The sequence below is a fragment of the Lithobates pipiens genome, unplaced genomic scaffold, assembly GCF_037356315.1.
Source record: "Lithobates pipiens isolate NorthernLeopardFrog02 unplaced genomic scaffold, aLitPip1_a1.2 Scaffold_28, whole genome shotgun sequence".
Lineage (NCBI taxonomy): Eukaryota > Metazoa > Chordata > Amphibia > Anura > Ranidae > Lithobates > Lithobates pipiens.
The window spans coordinates 31,809,793-31,827,989 of NW_027507789.1; the positions used below are offsets into that span (position 1 = coordinate 31,809,793).

The following is an 18,197-nucleotide window of genomic DNA, read 5'->3' on the forward strand; positions in this document are numbered from 1 at the left end:
ATTGGGATTTAGGTATGATACAACTTTATTTTCTTTCCTTTAAGATTTCTAAACATTTCAAAAGTCCAACACCTGTGAAAATTATACTGTATGCTACTAGCTGTCCAAACGTAACCCTGAAAGACAAGAATATAATCATGGACTTTCAAGGACTTTTTCAAATTCATGCCAAACCTGCTGAAGGCAAAAGCCAGGTTCTCCTTGAAGCAAACATAGTGAGTGTCTTCATCCTTAAAACAATTATTTAAAATAGAAAAACATGGAAGTTTTGATAATACATTTTCTTTTTCATCAAATATAGCTGGCTGTCTTAAATGGTGGCATCACTATGTCAGATGCAGAAAAATTCCCAGGTTTGAATGTGAGTGCTTCAGTCAGCCTGAACAGGTAATTAGCTTTGGATCATCTATATTTGTGCTGTAGCCATTTGTATTTGTTATTTCTTATAAGCACAAATGAGGTTTAAAGTGAAAATACAGCGGAAGAGATGATCTCCTCCTCTGTATCACTCTGATATTGACAATTTCGGATTTGTGATTAAAGTACAATAATTTTAAGGGGAATCATGTATTTTAATGACTGCACTTAAAGTGAACCTGTCAACCGTTCTGAATATGCAAAAGTGAAAGTGTTGCTTGGAGGAAAACATTTTAGTGAAGTCGCTCTTAAATTAAATACCCCCCCCCCCCCCCCACCAGCACCAAGTGAATTCAGCCCAGAAGCCCAGAAGCCTAGAAACAGCCCAGAAATATTCTTAGTGTGGTCCTACCCAGCACTGCATAATCTATGCAAAGAAAACCTGTGACTGGCTCCTCTTCACACTACGTATTCATGCCGAGGCCCCATTTATTCCTATGGGATATCTGTAGTCCTCAAAGTGGAGGCTAACCCATAGAAATGAATGGCTGGATTGAGGCTGAAGGTAAGTATGCTACGGAGTAGGTTGCACTTATATGGGTGGGGGGGAATTAACTAAAGAATAGCTTCACCAAAGATGACTTCATCCTTTAAAGAAGATGGTTCACGTTATATAAATTACAGACAGTTATATAAAAGCACCTTTGAAGGCCAAACATGCAATTCTTAGCCCTTGTACACACGGTGGAGATTCTGTCGGAATGTTTCCTATCAGAAGGTTTTGTCGGATATTCCGACTGTGTGTGGTCTGCATCGAACTGTTTCCGTCGGAATATCTGACGGAACAATTTTTCCAACTTGCCGGTAAAATTTTCCGACATTATGCTCCGATCGGACATACTCCGATCATGTGTAGCCTACTCCGACGGACAAAGTGCCACGCATGCTCAGATCAAATTCCTAGACCAAAGCTATTGGCTGCTAGCCTGAACGTAGTCCCGTCGTAACGAAATAACGTCATCACGTTATGTACAATCGGATTTTCCGACAACTTAGTCCGACCGTGTGTATGCAACATCACTTCCGGACCTCTTCCGGAATTAATCTGTCGGAATTACTCTGACGGATTTGGTTGTCAGAATCTCCGACTGTGTGTACAAGGGCTTAGAATTAGATGATCGCATTCCAACATTTCTCCAACTTCAACCATTTTTGACAGGACATGGGCATGCAGTAGGTTAGAATCTCTCTTATGCATTTTATAATTAATTACACAGTGACCTAATACATCTATGGTGCACAATCTTTTTTAAATGATGTGTTGGTAGGTTGAGTCAGCACTTCTTTGTGCTTCTTGTGCAATACAGATTTTCTATTACTGAGAAAAGTGGTGGTCTCTAAAGAATTCCGAATGATCCATCCAGTGGCATATTTAGCAAGTTTGACACCTGGGCAGATTATTTAATAACACCCCAATACAAATGATAAACAATTCAAAATAATCTCAGTAATTCTCATAAAATGAATAACCACTAATAATGGCCAGACCATAAAATGTTTTTTTTATGCTAGTAAAAACTGTTCAAGGTTGAAAAACTGGGATATTAGCAGCATTGATTGGTAGTGACAACTCTAAAGAGGACTAAATTATAGTAATATGGTCCTCTAAACACAATTGACTTGACACGTAACAATCTATGGAATACATGATCTCTAAATAGGCAATTATCTACAATGCACAGAAACAATCCATTGGTATGATTAACTGGAATCAAATGGGAAATCGTACCAATAGCAGGGTATTTAATTGGCTCTGTCACCAATTAGGATCCCTTCCCTTCCCAAGCAAAAATTTCTGCGACCCAGTCTTTTTGAGTTGAGTAGCTGCAATTGGGCTGTATTCAGCGTTGACAGCTCCCGCAGCCTTGCCCTAGATATGCCACTGGACCCATCTGAGATTGCATAAAGTTTGCTAGGGGTACCTTGACTTTGGGGCTAAGCCCTTTCCTTATTCTACCCCATAAACCACCGAATGCTATCCAATAGGAGTGACTCACTATCCAGTGGGAACATTTTCATTGGACAGTTGGCTAACAGGTAGCCAAAGCTTTGCACTGAAAGCACACATAGACCCAAAGATAAGTCCCTACTAGCAAGCTGAAAGCAATCTCAGACAGGGTGACAAAGGACCCCTTGCCCCTTTTCTGTAATGGCTTTGGCATAAAGTGAAATACACAATGCTACTCAAAGAGAAGACAATGTTTATCAATGGGTGGCTGAACTGTAATGTTAGACAGCAACTTTTTGGGGCTAAACTCACCAAACAGGCAGGCGGAGCTGATTACAGTTTGGTGAGTTCAGCCCAAGAAGGAGACACATTGTTTGCACGTTATTGTATGCTGGACACTATTAATGGTAATTTTTGTTGGACACTATATCAATAGATGTTTTTGTATATCATTATCATTGTTTGTATATATCATATTTATTTTGGACACATTTATGATGACATTCTGGGCACATTTATGATGATAGTCATTTTTTGTGGTCACTGATATGAGCTTATTCTTCACTTGTTTTTTTCACTTGTTTGGGTATTTGTGTATATTCAATTTGTTACTATTGCTAGCGCTGTTTTTATTGGTATAGCATGCTTTTGAAGTTTTAGCACTTTTTTTTACAGCAGCTGCAAACTAGTTTTCTATTTTTTTCACATTTTCTTTTTTGTGTATATATTTTGTTTATCACTCCAGTGCCGGTTTTTCTGTTTATATAAAGATTATATAAGGTTAAACTCTCTTTTTATTTTTGATAAAGTAGGAAAAGTATAAGCGGTGGGTAAAATCATTTACACATTATTCAAACATTTCATCTTGAAGCTTAAAACTCTTTAAATAGTTTTATACTTTTAGAAGAAATGTTTGAATAAATTCTAACAGATTTTACCTGTTGTGTGATTTTCTTATGTGGCACCTTTAAAATCCTGCTTTTTGTGTGTATTTGTTGTGTGCAATTGGGATGTGGTATCAGCTGGCTTGCTGACTACCCCTTTACTTTAGGGAAAGTTTAAATCACCTATCAGCAGTATATCACTAAGGAGATTTCGCTCCCTGTCCTCTAGACACAACCGGAAGTGAGAGAGATACCCTCTTATGCCCTGTACACACGGTCCGACTTTCTGACGGAAAATGTGTGATCTGATCGTGTTGTTGGAAAATCCATACGTGTGTGGGCTCCATGTGACTTTTTCCATCGGAACTTCCGACACACAAAGTTTGAGAGCGGGATCTAAAATTTTCCGACAACAAAATCCAATCGTTTAAATTCCGATCGTGTGTAGACAACTCCGACAGACAAAGTGCCACGCATGTTCAGAATAAATCACAAGACGAAAGCTATTGGCTACTGCCCTCTTTATAGTCCTGTCGTACGTGTTGTACGTCACCCCGTTCTGAACGATCAGATTGTCTGACAACTTTGTGCGACCGTGTATATGCAAGACAAATTTGGGCCAAAATCCGTCTGAAAAAATCAGACAGATTTTGTAGTCGGAATGTCCAACCGTGTGTACAGGGCATTAGACAGTTGTCTCTGGAACAAATATTCCCTTTGAAAATTACCCCTTTATTTATTTTGAACTTCCCTTAATTTTTAGCCTTGGTTAGAGTGGTCACCAGGGCAGATAGAGTGGGTGACTTTCTCCAGCAGAGATAGAGACAGAAATATAATCTTGACAGGGACTTCTTCATTTTCCATACCCTTCCCTCCTTTCGCACTGAGCTCATAGGAAATTATTATCTCGTTGCAGATTTCAAATACTCAAAATTGAGCCCAAAATTAAAGAAGCAAAGGTAGGCTGAAGAACTCACTGAGGATTTTCAGTAATACTGACTCGTGTTTTGTCGTTTTTAATGTTCATGAATCATACTGTTTGTATCATTTATGTGTTTTTAAATCCAGTAATAGCTGTTGGCTGCAAACCAACATCCTTTTTTTGATATTGCTGTGCCCTGTAAAGTTATTAGGGCTGATTTACTAAAGGCAAATAGGCTGGTTAGTTTGCAAGGTAAGTTGCACTTTCTAAGGGAATTTGCTCCAGAGCTTAGTGAATGTGGTGAAGTTTTACTGTGCAAAGAATACCCAATCACATACAAGGAAATTGAACTGATTGCCACCCGGCCACAGTACATTTACTGTGGCAGGGTGTCATGGGCAGACTGGATCATGTACATGTATGTCATCCAGCAGAGGGGCACGCAGTGCACCACTCCCACATCCGGGGAACACAGCATATTGTGCCCCCCGATACCTGGTGGATCAGTTGATCATTCATCTCAATGTCAGCAATTCCTATAGCTATGTCGTGATTGGCCCACAGTTATCATATGGTACAGGGTGCTGTGATTGTCCCAGGTACCATGTAATAACTGTAGGCCAATCACAGCATAGCTATAGGAATTGCTCACATTGTGATAAATGACCAACTGATCAACCAGCTGCTCAAATCACAGTACGCAATAGTAACCACAGCTGTTCTGAGTGTAACCTATTCATGATAATTCAAAACATTCCTGTTACAGTTATCGTCACTGTAACCGCAATCAAAGTGTAAAGAGAAAAAAAAAATCTGCCCTTCCCCAGAGTTGTACAGTGTCAAATACTCTGATAAAAGTATGTAAAAAAATAGTAAAAATAGTAAAACAATAAGAAAAATGTTAAAACAAATTGAATAAAAAATTATTATTTTTTTAACATACTGTCACCAGTCAGTATCCCTGATCACTGCCACACCAGTCATATGATGATACTGTACTACACTAGTGACTGGTTATGTAAAAAAAAAGGGGGGGGCACCCCCCAAATTTTGTTTAATTTCTTCCTTTTCCCAAAAATTATGACAAAAAACAACAACTTCAAAAATCTGCCGTGCCTCTTACTAAATACTTTATACTGTCTACTTTCCAAAATGGGTAATTTGGTGTGTATTTGTACTTTCCTTGTATTTTAAGGGCCTCAAGAAATGAGATAAGTCGTTAGTACATTAGGATTGCTCAATTTTCAAATATATACCATGGTTTGTAGACACTATAACTTTCACACAAACCAATTAATATACACTTGTAGTTTTTATTTTACCAAAGACATGTAGCAGAATACAGTGCATCCGCATCCGGAAAGTATTCACAGCGCTTCACTTTTTCCACATTTTGTTATGTTAGTCCTATTGCAAAAAAGATTCAATTCGTTATTTTCCTTAACATTCTACCAACAATACCCCATAATAACAACGTGAAAGAAGAAGTTTTCAAGAATCTTTGCAAATTTGTTAAAAATAAAAGACGAAAAAAATCACATGTACATAAGTATTCACTTTCTTTGCTCAATACTTTGTTGAAGCACCTTTGGCACCAATTACAGCCTCAAGTCTTTTTGAGTGTGATGCTACAAGCTTGGCACACCTCTTTTTGGGCAGTTTCTCCGTTTCTTCTTTGCGGGACCTCTCAACCTCCATCAGGTTGGACGGAAAGCATCGGTGCACAGATTTCTCTAGATATGTTCATTCGGGTTCAAGTCTGGGTTCTGGCAGGGCCACTCGAGGACATTCACAGAGTAGTCCCATAGCCACTCTTTTGTTATGTTGGCTGTGTGCTTAGGGTCGTCCTCCTGTTAGAAGAAAAACCTTTGCCCCAGTCTGAGGTCCAGAGTAGGTTTTCATCAAGGATGTCTCTGTATATTGCTGCATTCATATTTTCCTCAATCCTGACTAATCTCCTCATTCCTGCCATTGAAAAACATACCCACAGCATGATGCTACCACCACTATGCTTCACTGTAGTGACTGTATTGGCCAGGGGATGAGTGGTGCCTGGTTTCCTCCAGACATGACCCTTGCCATTCGGGCCAAAGAGTTCCATCTTGTTTCATCAGACCAGAAAATGTTGTTTCTCATGGTCTGAGAGTTCTTCAGGTGCCTTTTGGCAAACACAAGGTGGGCTGTCATGTGCCTTTTACTGAGGAGTGGCTTCCTTCTGGCCACTCTACCATACAGGCCTGATTGGTGGAGTGCTGCAGAGATGGTTGTTCTTCAGGAAGGTTCTCCCCTCACCACATCATACCCGGGATGTCTGCTAGACTCTTGTTTGGACAGATTTAAGTGAGTTATTCCTAAGAATTACAGGCCTACAATATAAAACGCCAAATTTCTATGCAAAACAATTGTACCGCTTTCAGCACCTAAAATCTGAAATAATCATACCGCCAGGGAGGTTAAAGTAGCACAAAGTTGAATAGAAAAAAATGGCCTTCCAAAGGTCAACTGGTTAAAAAAAAATGTTTTTTGTATTTTTTTGCACATGATTGGATTTTGGAAGTCAGCAGAGCTTCATATCATTCACTAAACTTTTTTGCCGGTAGTAAATTAAGCCCCTTGCATTTGCTGAAGCTGAACCTCAGACAGGCATAAGACACCAACTGATACAGTCACAGTAATAAAAATGCATTACATTTATTTTTAAATGTGGCTGTTCTCTAAATCTGTCTTGGTATCTGCCTCATCTGATCCCCTGTACAGCTGCACTGAGGCTGGGGCAGGGAAGGGCAGTACTAGCACCCAATCAGGTTCTACTGTGGTTTACACATGCTAACAGGCTACATGCTACCAGAAAGAAAGAGTAGAGTGAGCAGTGGTTATACTAATCACTGTTCTATTGCTCCTTTACTGTCCAAGTGGAAGGTAATACTGCTGCTTGTAGCCAGGCTATGGACATGAAAGCATTTCCATAGTATTAACAATCGGTAAACTAACTTCAAAACAGGTCCTCACTAATCTCTGTAGCTGCATGTGTTGTGGAGCAAATCATCCTTAAAGATCATAACAGTAGCTCCGAAGTTGTTCAAGTCAGATCTCACCAGCTCAGCTTACCCTGCTTCCCACTTTGCACTGGTTCTGTATATTTTGGTTCTGATCAGGACCAAAAAACCTGCTTGGATAAGCAAAGAAACATCTTCAATATTATAGAGCAACAAATTGGAAGCGACTAACTACTAAGATCCATCAGACTTATACCCTAATTGCCCAGAATAAAATAAAAAAATACACAAATTTTAAAAAAATATAAAAAAATCAAAAAACAGTTTTTCATTTTTCAATATATCATAAATAAAAACAGGTGAGGGTTTTAAGTAAAACAGTGTAGGAAATAGAATTCCTATTATATGTTCTTAAAAATATATTAAAATCATTTAGATTACGCTTTTTCAACTTTTTAAAACAGAGAAACCCTTGAAATAACTTTCAGGTCTTAGGGTGTCCCTATTAATAACGCTCAAATCTCATGGGACATTAAAGTGAACAGTGAGTTTAGATATGAAAATAAAATAAAGGACGGATAAGGCAGGGTACTTAGCACATTTGACAAACAGGGCTATGTCATAAAATTATTTTTAGGAATAATAATGAAATTAAACTAGTAAAAAAAATAATCATAGCTAGAGAAAAAAAGTGCAGACAATGAAAGACAATGAAAAATGTAGTGATTGTATTGATTGTTGGTGATTAGGGAATGCCCCCTTACACTGAGGGCCAGTGAAATGTTTTCTTAGATTGGTGGTCAGAGGAGGAGGAGGGGGGGGGGGGGGGGGCTGGCATCCTTAGATAGTAAGAGAAGGTCCCCATTACACTGGTGCTGATTGGGAAAAAATAACCTTACATTGGTGGTTAGTGTGATATCTACTTATGTTAGTGGGCACTGGGGAGAATGGGCCATACATTGGTGGGCAGTGGGAAGAATTACCCATAAATTAGTGTTCAGTGAGAAGAATGCCCCTACACTGGCGATCATGTGGGAAGAGTGGCCTTTACATTGGCAGTCAGTGGGAAGAATGGCCCTTACATTGGTGATTGGAAAAAACGGTTATTACATTGGTGGTCAGAGGGAAGAATGGACCTTACGTTGCTGGTCAGTAGGAAGTATGCATTCTTTACACATAGCTAGAAAGACTACTATCAGTGGTTACTTGTCTGAGAGTCAGGAATTGCTCAAGGAACCTCTGGAAGCCTCTAGAGGAACCCTAGTTTAGAAAGGCTGATTTAGATTTAATCAAATTAGTCTTAAGTCTTGTACACAGGTTCGGATTTCCCGATGGGAAATGTGTGATGACAGGCTGTTGGCGGAAAATCCGACCATGTGTGCTCCATCAGACAATTGTTGTCAGATTTTCTGCAGAAAAATGTTGGATAGCAGGTTTTAAAATTTTCCGCAGACAATTGTCTGTTGTTGGATTTTTTTACTCGGGACGAGACAGAAGCGGTCGGTCTTGTAAACTAGCGTTCGTAATGGAGAATTAACATTTGTGACGTGGCAAATTATGAAATCTCGAAATGCAGCGCACAATTCTCTTCTTCTGTAATGGGATAATAATGAAGCTGCTTTGCTGGTCATACTGATGGAGATATTGCAAATGAATTTTCAAAGGCTTTTTTTTTTCTAGTGATATCAATAATAATATTATAATTCATTTATTGTTATTTTTTTTTGGGCAAGTTACCACAACACCATTATTCCGTAGTTTGTAAGATCAAAGATACAACTATGTTGGTGTCCCTTGTCAGTTTTACATTGTATTTTTTTTAATGTAATTGCCTACTCTCAAACTGTCATTTGAAGTAAAACACATAGCCAAGTATTATGCTACACTTTTTTTTTTTATTGTGAATTAAAAAAAGAAAACAAATAAAATTAGACATGCTATCTGTCAATAGAACTTAATGAAAAAGTGCATTCTATGCATCCAAAAATATAGAAAATATACCAAATCAAATCATTATTCAACCCAAAAAATAATGTCAAAGCAATAACTCCAAGGCCAATAATAAATAACACGTTATCTCCTCCGATTCCACAACATGTCTGGTTGACGAACGGCCATTCAGAAACGAACTGAAAATCGTGAAATGAAAAGCACAAAATAAAAAGTACAAATCAACACTCACCAAACTTCTACTAACATGAAATTAGCAGAAGGAGCCCAAAGGATAGTGCTAAAGGGCTAAAAAAAAAAAACACGTAGTACGTGTACGTTTGTGACTGTTGGCGAACAATTGTGTGCCGTGTGTATGAAAGACAAGTTTGGGCCAACACCCTTCGGACAAAAGTCCACGGTTTTGTTGGCCAACAATCTGATCATGTGTACGAGGCTTAAGAGTTGATCTCAAGTTAACCAATGAATGCTGATACTGCTAAATTTGGTCTGTGCACCTAGGCATCAATCGATTCTGGTCATGAAAGGGTTGAACACTGCCGAAATAACTCACTTTTCTCATTACCTCCAAAGCCTTTTTCACCATTTCTTTGGAGTCTGGTATTTGTATTTTTATACAATTATTATAAGATACAGAACTCTGTGATATGTAAAAATTTGCATTTCCCCATTGCCTTCTAGGAACCTGCATTAAAGAAGGGTATTCAGCAGATATTTAATCAGATGCTCTTGCCAAAATTGAATGGTAAGTACTTCCAGCTTTGATGCTTAGTTGACTATTCAAACATCCTTCCATGTACTGAATTACCGATTACCTACTATATTTTGCAGAAAAGCTGAAGCAAGGATTGCCAGTACCTACAATGATCCTGAAGAATCCCTCTAGTGTTAGTAGACAGGTAAGTCAATGTTATTTTATTTATTTATTTATTTATTAAGGTGACTGCTTAAGGTGTATGTCTGGCCAAAAATAAAAACAGTATTATCAGCCCTGCCAGGGTTCACTTCTGTGCGCTGGTGCATGATTCCCATTCTAGAGGGTCAATGCTGCTCTTCCATATATGAAGTACAGTGAGCAAGTGTCGTCACCCTTGGAGAGGTATTGTGTTACTGGCAGGTTTACTAGCTCAAAATAAGAAGAAAAAAAACAAGCCTTGAAAAAAGAAAGCTAAACATCTAGAGCAGGGGTCTTAAACTTGCGGCCCTTCAGCTGTTGCAAAACTACAAGTCCCATGAGGCATTGCAAGGCTGACAGTTACAGGCATTACTCCAACAGGCAGAGGCATGATGGGACTTGTAGTTTCACAATAGCCGGAGGGCCACCAGTTTGAGACCCCTGATCTAGGGACTGGTATGCTGCAATCTATTACATTTTTTGATCTTTGGTTTACATATGTTTTAAAGTAACTATGAAATTAAACGTCACAAAACCACAACACTACTGCCTGGAGTTTGCATGTTCTCCCTGTGCCTGTGTGGGTTTCCTCCGTAACTCCGGTTTCCTCCTACACTCCAAAGACATGCTGGTAGGCTAATTGGCTTCTGTCCAAAATTGGCCCTGTGTCCCTACCCTCCAATCAGCTCTCAGAGCTCTCCTCACTGATCTCTGCAGTGTGTGATATCAGATCCCTGGCCTCTGCCTCTGGAAGCTGAGAAAAGCTGTGTACATCCTGCACTGAAGAGAGCCCTACAGATAAACAGGCACAACTTTTGTAGGAGGATTTGTTTAGTTTGTATGTATCACCTGGGGCTGGTCACAGCACTGGGTATACGTAAGGGTTTACAACCACTTTAAAGCCTATGGACAGACAACCTATTTGTAGACCCACGGTTCTGGAAGGATAGTTGTCCCAGGAGCAAAAAAAGATAATTCATACAGCTTTGCCCATTATGCTAAAATGTGGAATGATTTTTTTATTAGAAGGGTTATAGGGGGTTTGGGAGTGAAGGTAGTCATCCAGATAGTTACTGTTTTAAGATGCATCTACTGCACTAAGCACTGATTTGGCTTCTTTGGTTCCATTTATCTCAGCTCACCTCATCGTAATGTGTATAGGTATACCATCTCCCCAGGGATTTGCAATTAGCAGACCTCCAGCTGTTGCAAAACTACAAGTCCCCTCATGCCTCTGCCTCTGGGTGTCATGCTTGTGGCTGTCAGAGTCTTGCTATGCCTCATGGGACTTGTAGTTCTGCAACAGCTGGAGGTCTGCTAATTGCATATCCCTGACTTAGACCATCCAGTCAATTCTTTTTATACCATAACATTTCATAGTTGTTGATGGATCTAAAGGAGATAGTACAGTCAAATTGTAACCTATGTGGTGATCTTTGTGGAGCAATGCACGTTTTGCTGACATCTAACCTTTTTTTCTATATCTCAGGGCTATGAACTGGTGGAAATTGATCTTATCCTGGGCTGATGCAGCATTATCTGGATAGCTGGAATTCGATGCGTAACCCATGGTTATTTAAGAAAACAGGTCCACAATTAGCGAGGACAAGTCCCTGCATTTTATATCTCACTGTGAATATGGAATATATGAAATGAAATTCCCAATACCATTATTTAAAACAATAACTTGTCAATTGGTAAAATGTGTTGGCTGCTATTCCTGACCTACTTTGAAAATGTTAGTTGCCGGGCTGCCTCTAGCGTTACTGACCTAGACAAAGCACGTAGCCAGTGAAGCCAAATATCTTTATCTGCATGTCAAGTTTGGGTAAGTGCATGAGAGCCAGGCAGATGGAGAGGTCAGCAATGGAAGCCTACATATTTCCCATATACAGGTCCCCTTTGACTTAGGATACATGCAGTGCTTGTGTGCTATTCCTCCCCAAGCCAAGCAATAACTAAATATATATTTATCATTTATATGTATATAGCTCAGGGATTTTTCATTATTTCAGTTATCTGTAATGCATGTCACGTTTCCTTTAAAAACGTTCAATAAATAAAATAAAAAAATAATACAACCACAAGGCGTCTGTCTGTTTTAGCTACTAATAATACAGAGCTATAATTTTTAAAGCCTGACTGCTACCGGCGTGCTGTAGAGAAGAACCCTTGACATCTCTCTGTGTGGAAGCAGTGGTCTCTCTGCAGAGCTCCAACGTTTCTGCTGAATAAGATCCCTAGCTCTCCAATTAGCAGGGATAATGAGCTTTACTAGTTGCAGAGCTCTTGACTCTAGCAGCTAGAGAATAATACATTTCTGTAAAAATCACATTTTAATTAAAATAAATCCTTCTGGCCAGGCATTTTATTTATTCAATTTTAGTGTAAAGATTTGGCATAATAAAAGGTGTATAAGTGAGCGCTCTGGGGGAATAGTGGCCAGCACAGAAAGATGACATGCCAACCTTATTACACATCAACTCAAAACAAAGTGCAGCGCTCTAACCTAAAATAAGGTCATAAAAAATAAAAATACATAAAAAAGTGCCTTAATTAATAAAGCATAAGAAATGCAAAAACATTAGTGTGCAAAACAAAGCAAAACTAAAGTGCTATAGTGCTCAATAATCTGCTAATATATATGCAACATTAGATATGGACAAGAAAATCATAACATGCTAGTGCAAAAATTTCCATAGTTAAAGAGTTCTCATAAAACAATAGCAAGAAATTGTTGAATAAGCACGGGTGAAAAAGAATTGTCCCATAGATTCAAAGTAAAAAATCTATAGAAGAAAAGCAAAAAGGAGAAAGACTGTCGTAAACGATAAAGAACGAACATCTGCCATGTGCGATCGAATGATCGCATTCAGGACGGATGTTTCGAGGCATTTATTTGAAACGCCAAATTCCAGTAACAGCTGGTAAACAAGTGCAAACGCGGTAACTCGTGTTTAACCGCGTTTCATTTACAGGCGTTTTTCATTTTTGACTATGCAAAAAAAAAAAATATATATATATATATAGATATATATATATTTATATATTTATATATATTTATATATATATCGAATAATTGCATTCAGGATGGATGTTCCGAGGCATTTGAAACGCCAAATTCCTGTAACAGCTTGTAAGTGCGTGCAAACACGGTAACTCGTGTTTAGCTGCGTTTCGTTTACAGGCGTTTTTCATTTTTGACTATGCAAAAAAAAAAAAATATATATATATATATATATATATATAAAAATATATATATATATATTTTGAATGATCGCATTTAGGACGGATGTTCCGAGGCATTTGAAATGCCAAATTCCTGTAATAGCTTGTAAGTGCATGCAAACGCTGTCGTGTTTAGCCGCCTTTCCTTTACAGGCGTTTTAAATTTTTGACTATGCAAAAAAAAAAATATATATATTTATATATATATATATATATATATATATATTTTTTTTTTTTTGCATAGTCAAAAATATATTTATATATATTTCGAATAATCGCATTCAGGACGGATGTTCCGAAGCATATGAAAACTATATCGTTTTTTTCTTTTTTTAAATGCTTCTAAACGCAACCGTGGCTAAACACCGCAAGTAAATGCAGCAAAACAGATGTTTTTAAATATCGGTTACTATCTGTCAAATGAAATAGTTCGGGAGAGGTTGTAAAAAAGGTTCTGTGTACATTAAGCCTAAAGCTGTTGATTGTATGGTACTGAATGTGTACTGCAATTATCATATTTTATTATGTGTCCAGGCACAATGATGTGATACCTCCCTCTAGTGTTCAAGAACGACAACAAATATTGCTTTCTAGCATTAGTCAGGGCTCAATGCTGTATAAATCCACTGGTGACAATGTGAAAGATTGTTAAATTTGAAATTGAATTCAGGTTCACAAACAAGAATGTATTTAATTTCATCCACTGAAATGTCCCCCCACTATTCACTGTATTTACTGCATTCCGCTACTGGGGGGTAAACATGAGATATACATCAATGTATGTAGTAGGATGAAATGCTTTGTATCCTTCTAAATAATCAATTTATCAATAAGTGGGGAATTCAGATGTTCGACATTCAGCTCTGAATGGTACCCTCTGTAACAAAAAAAGCAGGGTAATGTGCATTAGAACTAAAAGATGGATCTCAAACTACTGGATAATCAACCAATATAGAAAACCGATTGAAACCAACTGAACAGGTTACCTCCACGACTGTAGCACTATATCTGAAAATGGGGGGGGGGGGGGACAGGGGGCAAGAAGAGTTGTAACGGAGGACCAACCACGGTGTATGTAATTTCTGATGTAAACTTTAGCGATACAAAAGACAAACAATTTTGACATGGGCACGGTGGCCCACCACTTTAAAGTGGAAGTAAACTCCCCTATCGTTTTCAGCCAAGGAAGCTGCCATCTTTGCCTCTGTTTAATCTTCAACTGCTATGGTGCTGCACATGTGATTCATTATGACACCAGCCATTGGATGGTTTGATAGTTTGGCTGAGAGCACAGCCAATGTGCAGTTAGCATTCCCGGCATGCCTTTTTTTTAACTGTTTAAATCGATGGGTTTACTTCCCCTTTAAGCACCGTTAAAATTGGTTTAAAAAAAGAGACAACGTTGTCATTGTCTCTTTGAACACACAGGACGCCATTCACATGTGCAATTGAACCACAATCAACCTAAGTGGGAAACTCCCAAGTATCTGAGCCTAGGGGTTATGGATATAGGGTGATCAGGCACAAAGCAATACTTGTCCCTTCCAAGGATTGTTGTATGCTATTAGTGACATTAACCCCTAAATACCTTACACCTGACATTGTAACACCGTCCTCAGGCATAGTGATACATTTGGATATTAACCCAAATGAAGGTAGCAGCTAGATGGATGTATAAATAGATGAATCCCGCGCTGTCTTATTAAGCTAAGCTAGGGTGCACTGCTGCAAACACCTGTGAATCTGATCCAAACAGAAAAAAGTGATGAATGAGTAAATGGTGGTGTCAGCGCTGTCCGAGAGGAGGTGATGTTAAAATGATATTACTACTAAATAAAATATGTGAAATTGATATTGAACATAAATCACGTGATAATAATCTTAATGTAAACAGGGCAGAACAATTGACACAATCTTGAGAATATCAAGTAGAACAAATAAAGAGTGGAACAAATAAAGAGTGGAACAAATAAACATGAATCCTATAGAAAAAACTTGATAAATAATGGTTAGAACTATGTAGGTCTATAAATGAAAATGTGATAAACAAATGTGATAAATCCTTATTGAAACAATATAAGTCTATGAATGAAGATAAGTGATTTGATGAAACAACTTGATCTGGTGGGGGAAAAGTAATAATATATAGTGACATGATATCTGTAAAAAATGTCAGTGTAGTAAGATAGCCTTGGATAGACAATGAATGAACATATGTAATTCACTAATTGTGAAACTAATAGTTAAAGGGTAAATCCACTTGCATGGAAAAAAAATAGCAAATAAAAAAATGAAATTCTATAGCAGTGATGGCGAACCTTGGCACCCCAGATGTTTTGGAACTACATTTCCCATGATGCTCATGCACTCTGCAGTGTAGTGGGGCATCATGGGAAATGTAGTTTCAAAACATCTGGGGTGCCAAGGTTAGCCATCACTGTTCTATAGCATATACAATTGCAAAACAAGTCATAGTGTATCTTAGTGTTATTAAAAAATCATCTTTCCTTTTCAATCTGCAGCTCTGTCATTTTCTGTGAAATGCAATGCAATATGGGTACTTAGAGGTGTTCGGTACACAGATGGTGTACAGAATGCCCGCTGAAAATGTGATATTCTTCTTGTGTGATTGGCTTACTGATTTTCCCAGAAGTCTGCACTAAGATACAAGTCAGATTTCAGGTATCCCCTGCAACAAAAAATTCATTTTTGGTGATATACTCCCAATAGGAATTCACATCTAAAGGGATGCAGGCCAATTTTCTGCATTAGAGCTTTGCAGGTGCAGCAGCTGGTTGATATTTAGGAAACCACTCCCATTAGACTCACCTCTGCACATGGGCACAGACAAAATGCAAGGATTTTTTCAATATAACAAAAGGTAGTAATCTGCCACAAAGTTTGTCAACATCCTTGTAATGCACATAGATCACCCAGAGGGGAATGTTTTTTTTTCTCAACAAAAGTGGGGTTACTCTTCAAACATTGCAATATTATGTATGAACTTAGATGCCTACGAACTGTACCAAATAACGCATGCAAATCAAAAAGCACAATTACAAGTAATTATATAAAGCAAAAGGTAGCAAAATAAGTAAAAAAAAAAAACTGTAAAAAATCACAGTGCAAAGTAAGTCTATAAACCATCAAGATAAGCAAATTCTTAGCCAAACCATCAAACATGAATATCAGAGACTTGCTTCTGTGATATGAAAAGTTTATTTTTATTTTTCTGAGTGCATTGTGTACAGTATATTGCTATAAATCCTATGTCATGGAACTCTGTATGTTAAACCATAAAAAAGGAGCTTGAGGATATGGAGGAGAGGCCATGAGCGACTTATGACTTACATTGTAATGAGGAAACCTCTGCACTTAGTGTAAAATAAAATGATCAAACACTCATAATACACAGCAGCAATCTAGACAGTGTCAGAATACAAACACTTAAAGCAGTAGTAAGCCGCATAAAAAAGAAAAAAATAGGCACTGGGCAGTTTAACCGCTTGGCGCCGGCCACACACAAATATGTGGCCTCTCGGCGCTAAGGTCCTTAGCACCGAGGGGGCCACATATTTGCGTGAATTGCTGCCAATATACCTGTGCCGAGAGTGTGCGCCAAAAGAAGAGAAGGAGTGATTGGGAGTTTTCGTATCGTGTGACCGCTGTGACAGCCAATCATGAAGGTCACGTGGTCTTATGACCCACCTCCCCTCCCGACATCATAAACATCTTAAAGGGCCAGGAGGTGCCAGCGCTAAGAGGTTAAGTTAAGTCATTATATTAAGTCACTTACTTGAAAACAAAGCCCTCTAGAAGTTCGCTGTCAGCACTGAAGGCGCTTCCATTTTCCCCTGGCCTTTCTTCCAGGATTGTGGGCTTCAGCCATATCAATGGCCGAGCCAGCGATAACGTCACTCCTGCACATGCACACGGGTGTCACTGTTTACAGCATGGCTCTGAAGCAATGCAACGGGTATGACATCACCACTCCCTCAAGAGTAAATATCTCCTAAATGGTGCACATTTAGGAGATATTTACTGTACTTATAACTCCCATTTTAACACAAGTTGAAAAAAAAACTGTTGTACTATCTCTTTAAATAAAAATATGTAAATAAGTGCACAAAATTACTTAATATATAGTAACACTATAAAAATTCATGAAGCTCCTGTATCATATGAACATAAGTGAAGACACATCTATACCAAATCGTGACAATCCATCGTGTCCAAATAGGTCTTCAGTGATCCAACACCAAACACACTGACTTCTTACCAGATAACATGACCCTTTAAACTTGAAATCATTGTCAAATGAAAAGCAAGCTGCTCAGCAGAGCGTGTGTACATGATGACATAACTGCCAAGTTCCTGCCCAACACGTTTTCTTCAGGGACAGCAGATGTCTTCAGGCTGCGGCAGCACGCTTTTCATTTAATCGGCTAGTTTACTCTATTTCCTTGAGCATTTGTTTTATTTAATAAACAGTGTTTTTAAATGTTAATGCACCATATCCTTTTTATCTTTCCTCCTTACCCATGGCCATATTCTGCTTTCAGCGGAGGTGCACTGATGCCAATATTTAAAGGGGCCTAAAACTTAAAATAACCATGATGATTATATGGTGGAGTGGTGGAGTGCTGGTGAGTTTTGCTATTCCTAGGTGTTTCTTGTGGTTTGGAGGCAAGATTCTTTGCACAAGCAAAAATGACCTCAAGTTTAAGGGGTCATATTTTCTGATACGAAGCTGGTGTGTTAGTGTGGATTACTGAAAATGTATTTGTTCACAAAGTGGACTGTCACCATTTGGTATGGATATGCTATCACTTGTGTTCATATGACACAGAGGCTTGTGTACTTTTTATAAATCTTCTTGGATGAGTGATGAAAGGCCATCAACAGAACAATTCCAGTTCAATGTATCCATTATAGACTTGTGCACAACGGAAAATTT

General features: G+C 38.4%; 1 protein-coding gene across 1 annotated transcript in view; it reads left to right on the plus strand.

Annotated features, from left to right (window-relative positions):
- LOC143935282 (BPI fold-containing family C protein-like) overlaps positions 1–12,093 on the plus strand; it is a 51,736-nt gene extending 39,643 nt beyond the window's left edge. The window contains exons 11-16 of the mRNA XM_077459031.1: positions 45–215; positions 302–387; positions 4,166–4,208; positions 9,799–9,862; positions 9,949–10,016; positions 11,502–12,093. Of these exons, the coding sequence (XP_077315157.1) occupies positions 45–215; positions 302–387; positions 4,166–4,208; positions 9,799–9,862; positions 9,949–10,016; positions 11,502–11,540 (471 nt within the window). The 3' untranslated portion in view covers positions 11,541–12,093. The remainder of the gene's footprint in view (positions 1–44; positions 216–301; positions 388–4,165; positions 4,209–9,798; positions 9,863–9,948; positions 10,017–11,501) is intronic.
- Positions 12,094–18,197: the final 6,104 nt, after the last annotated feature.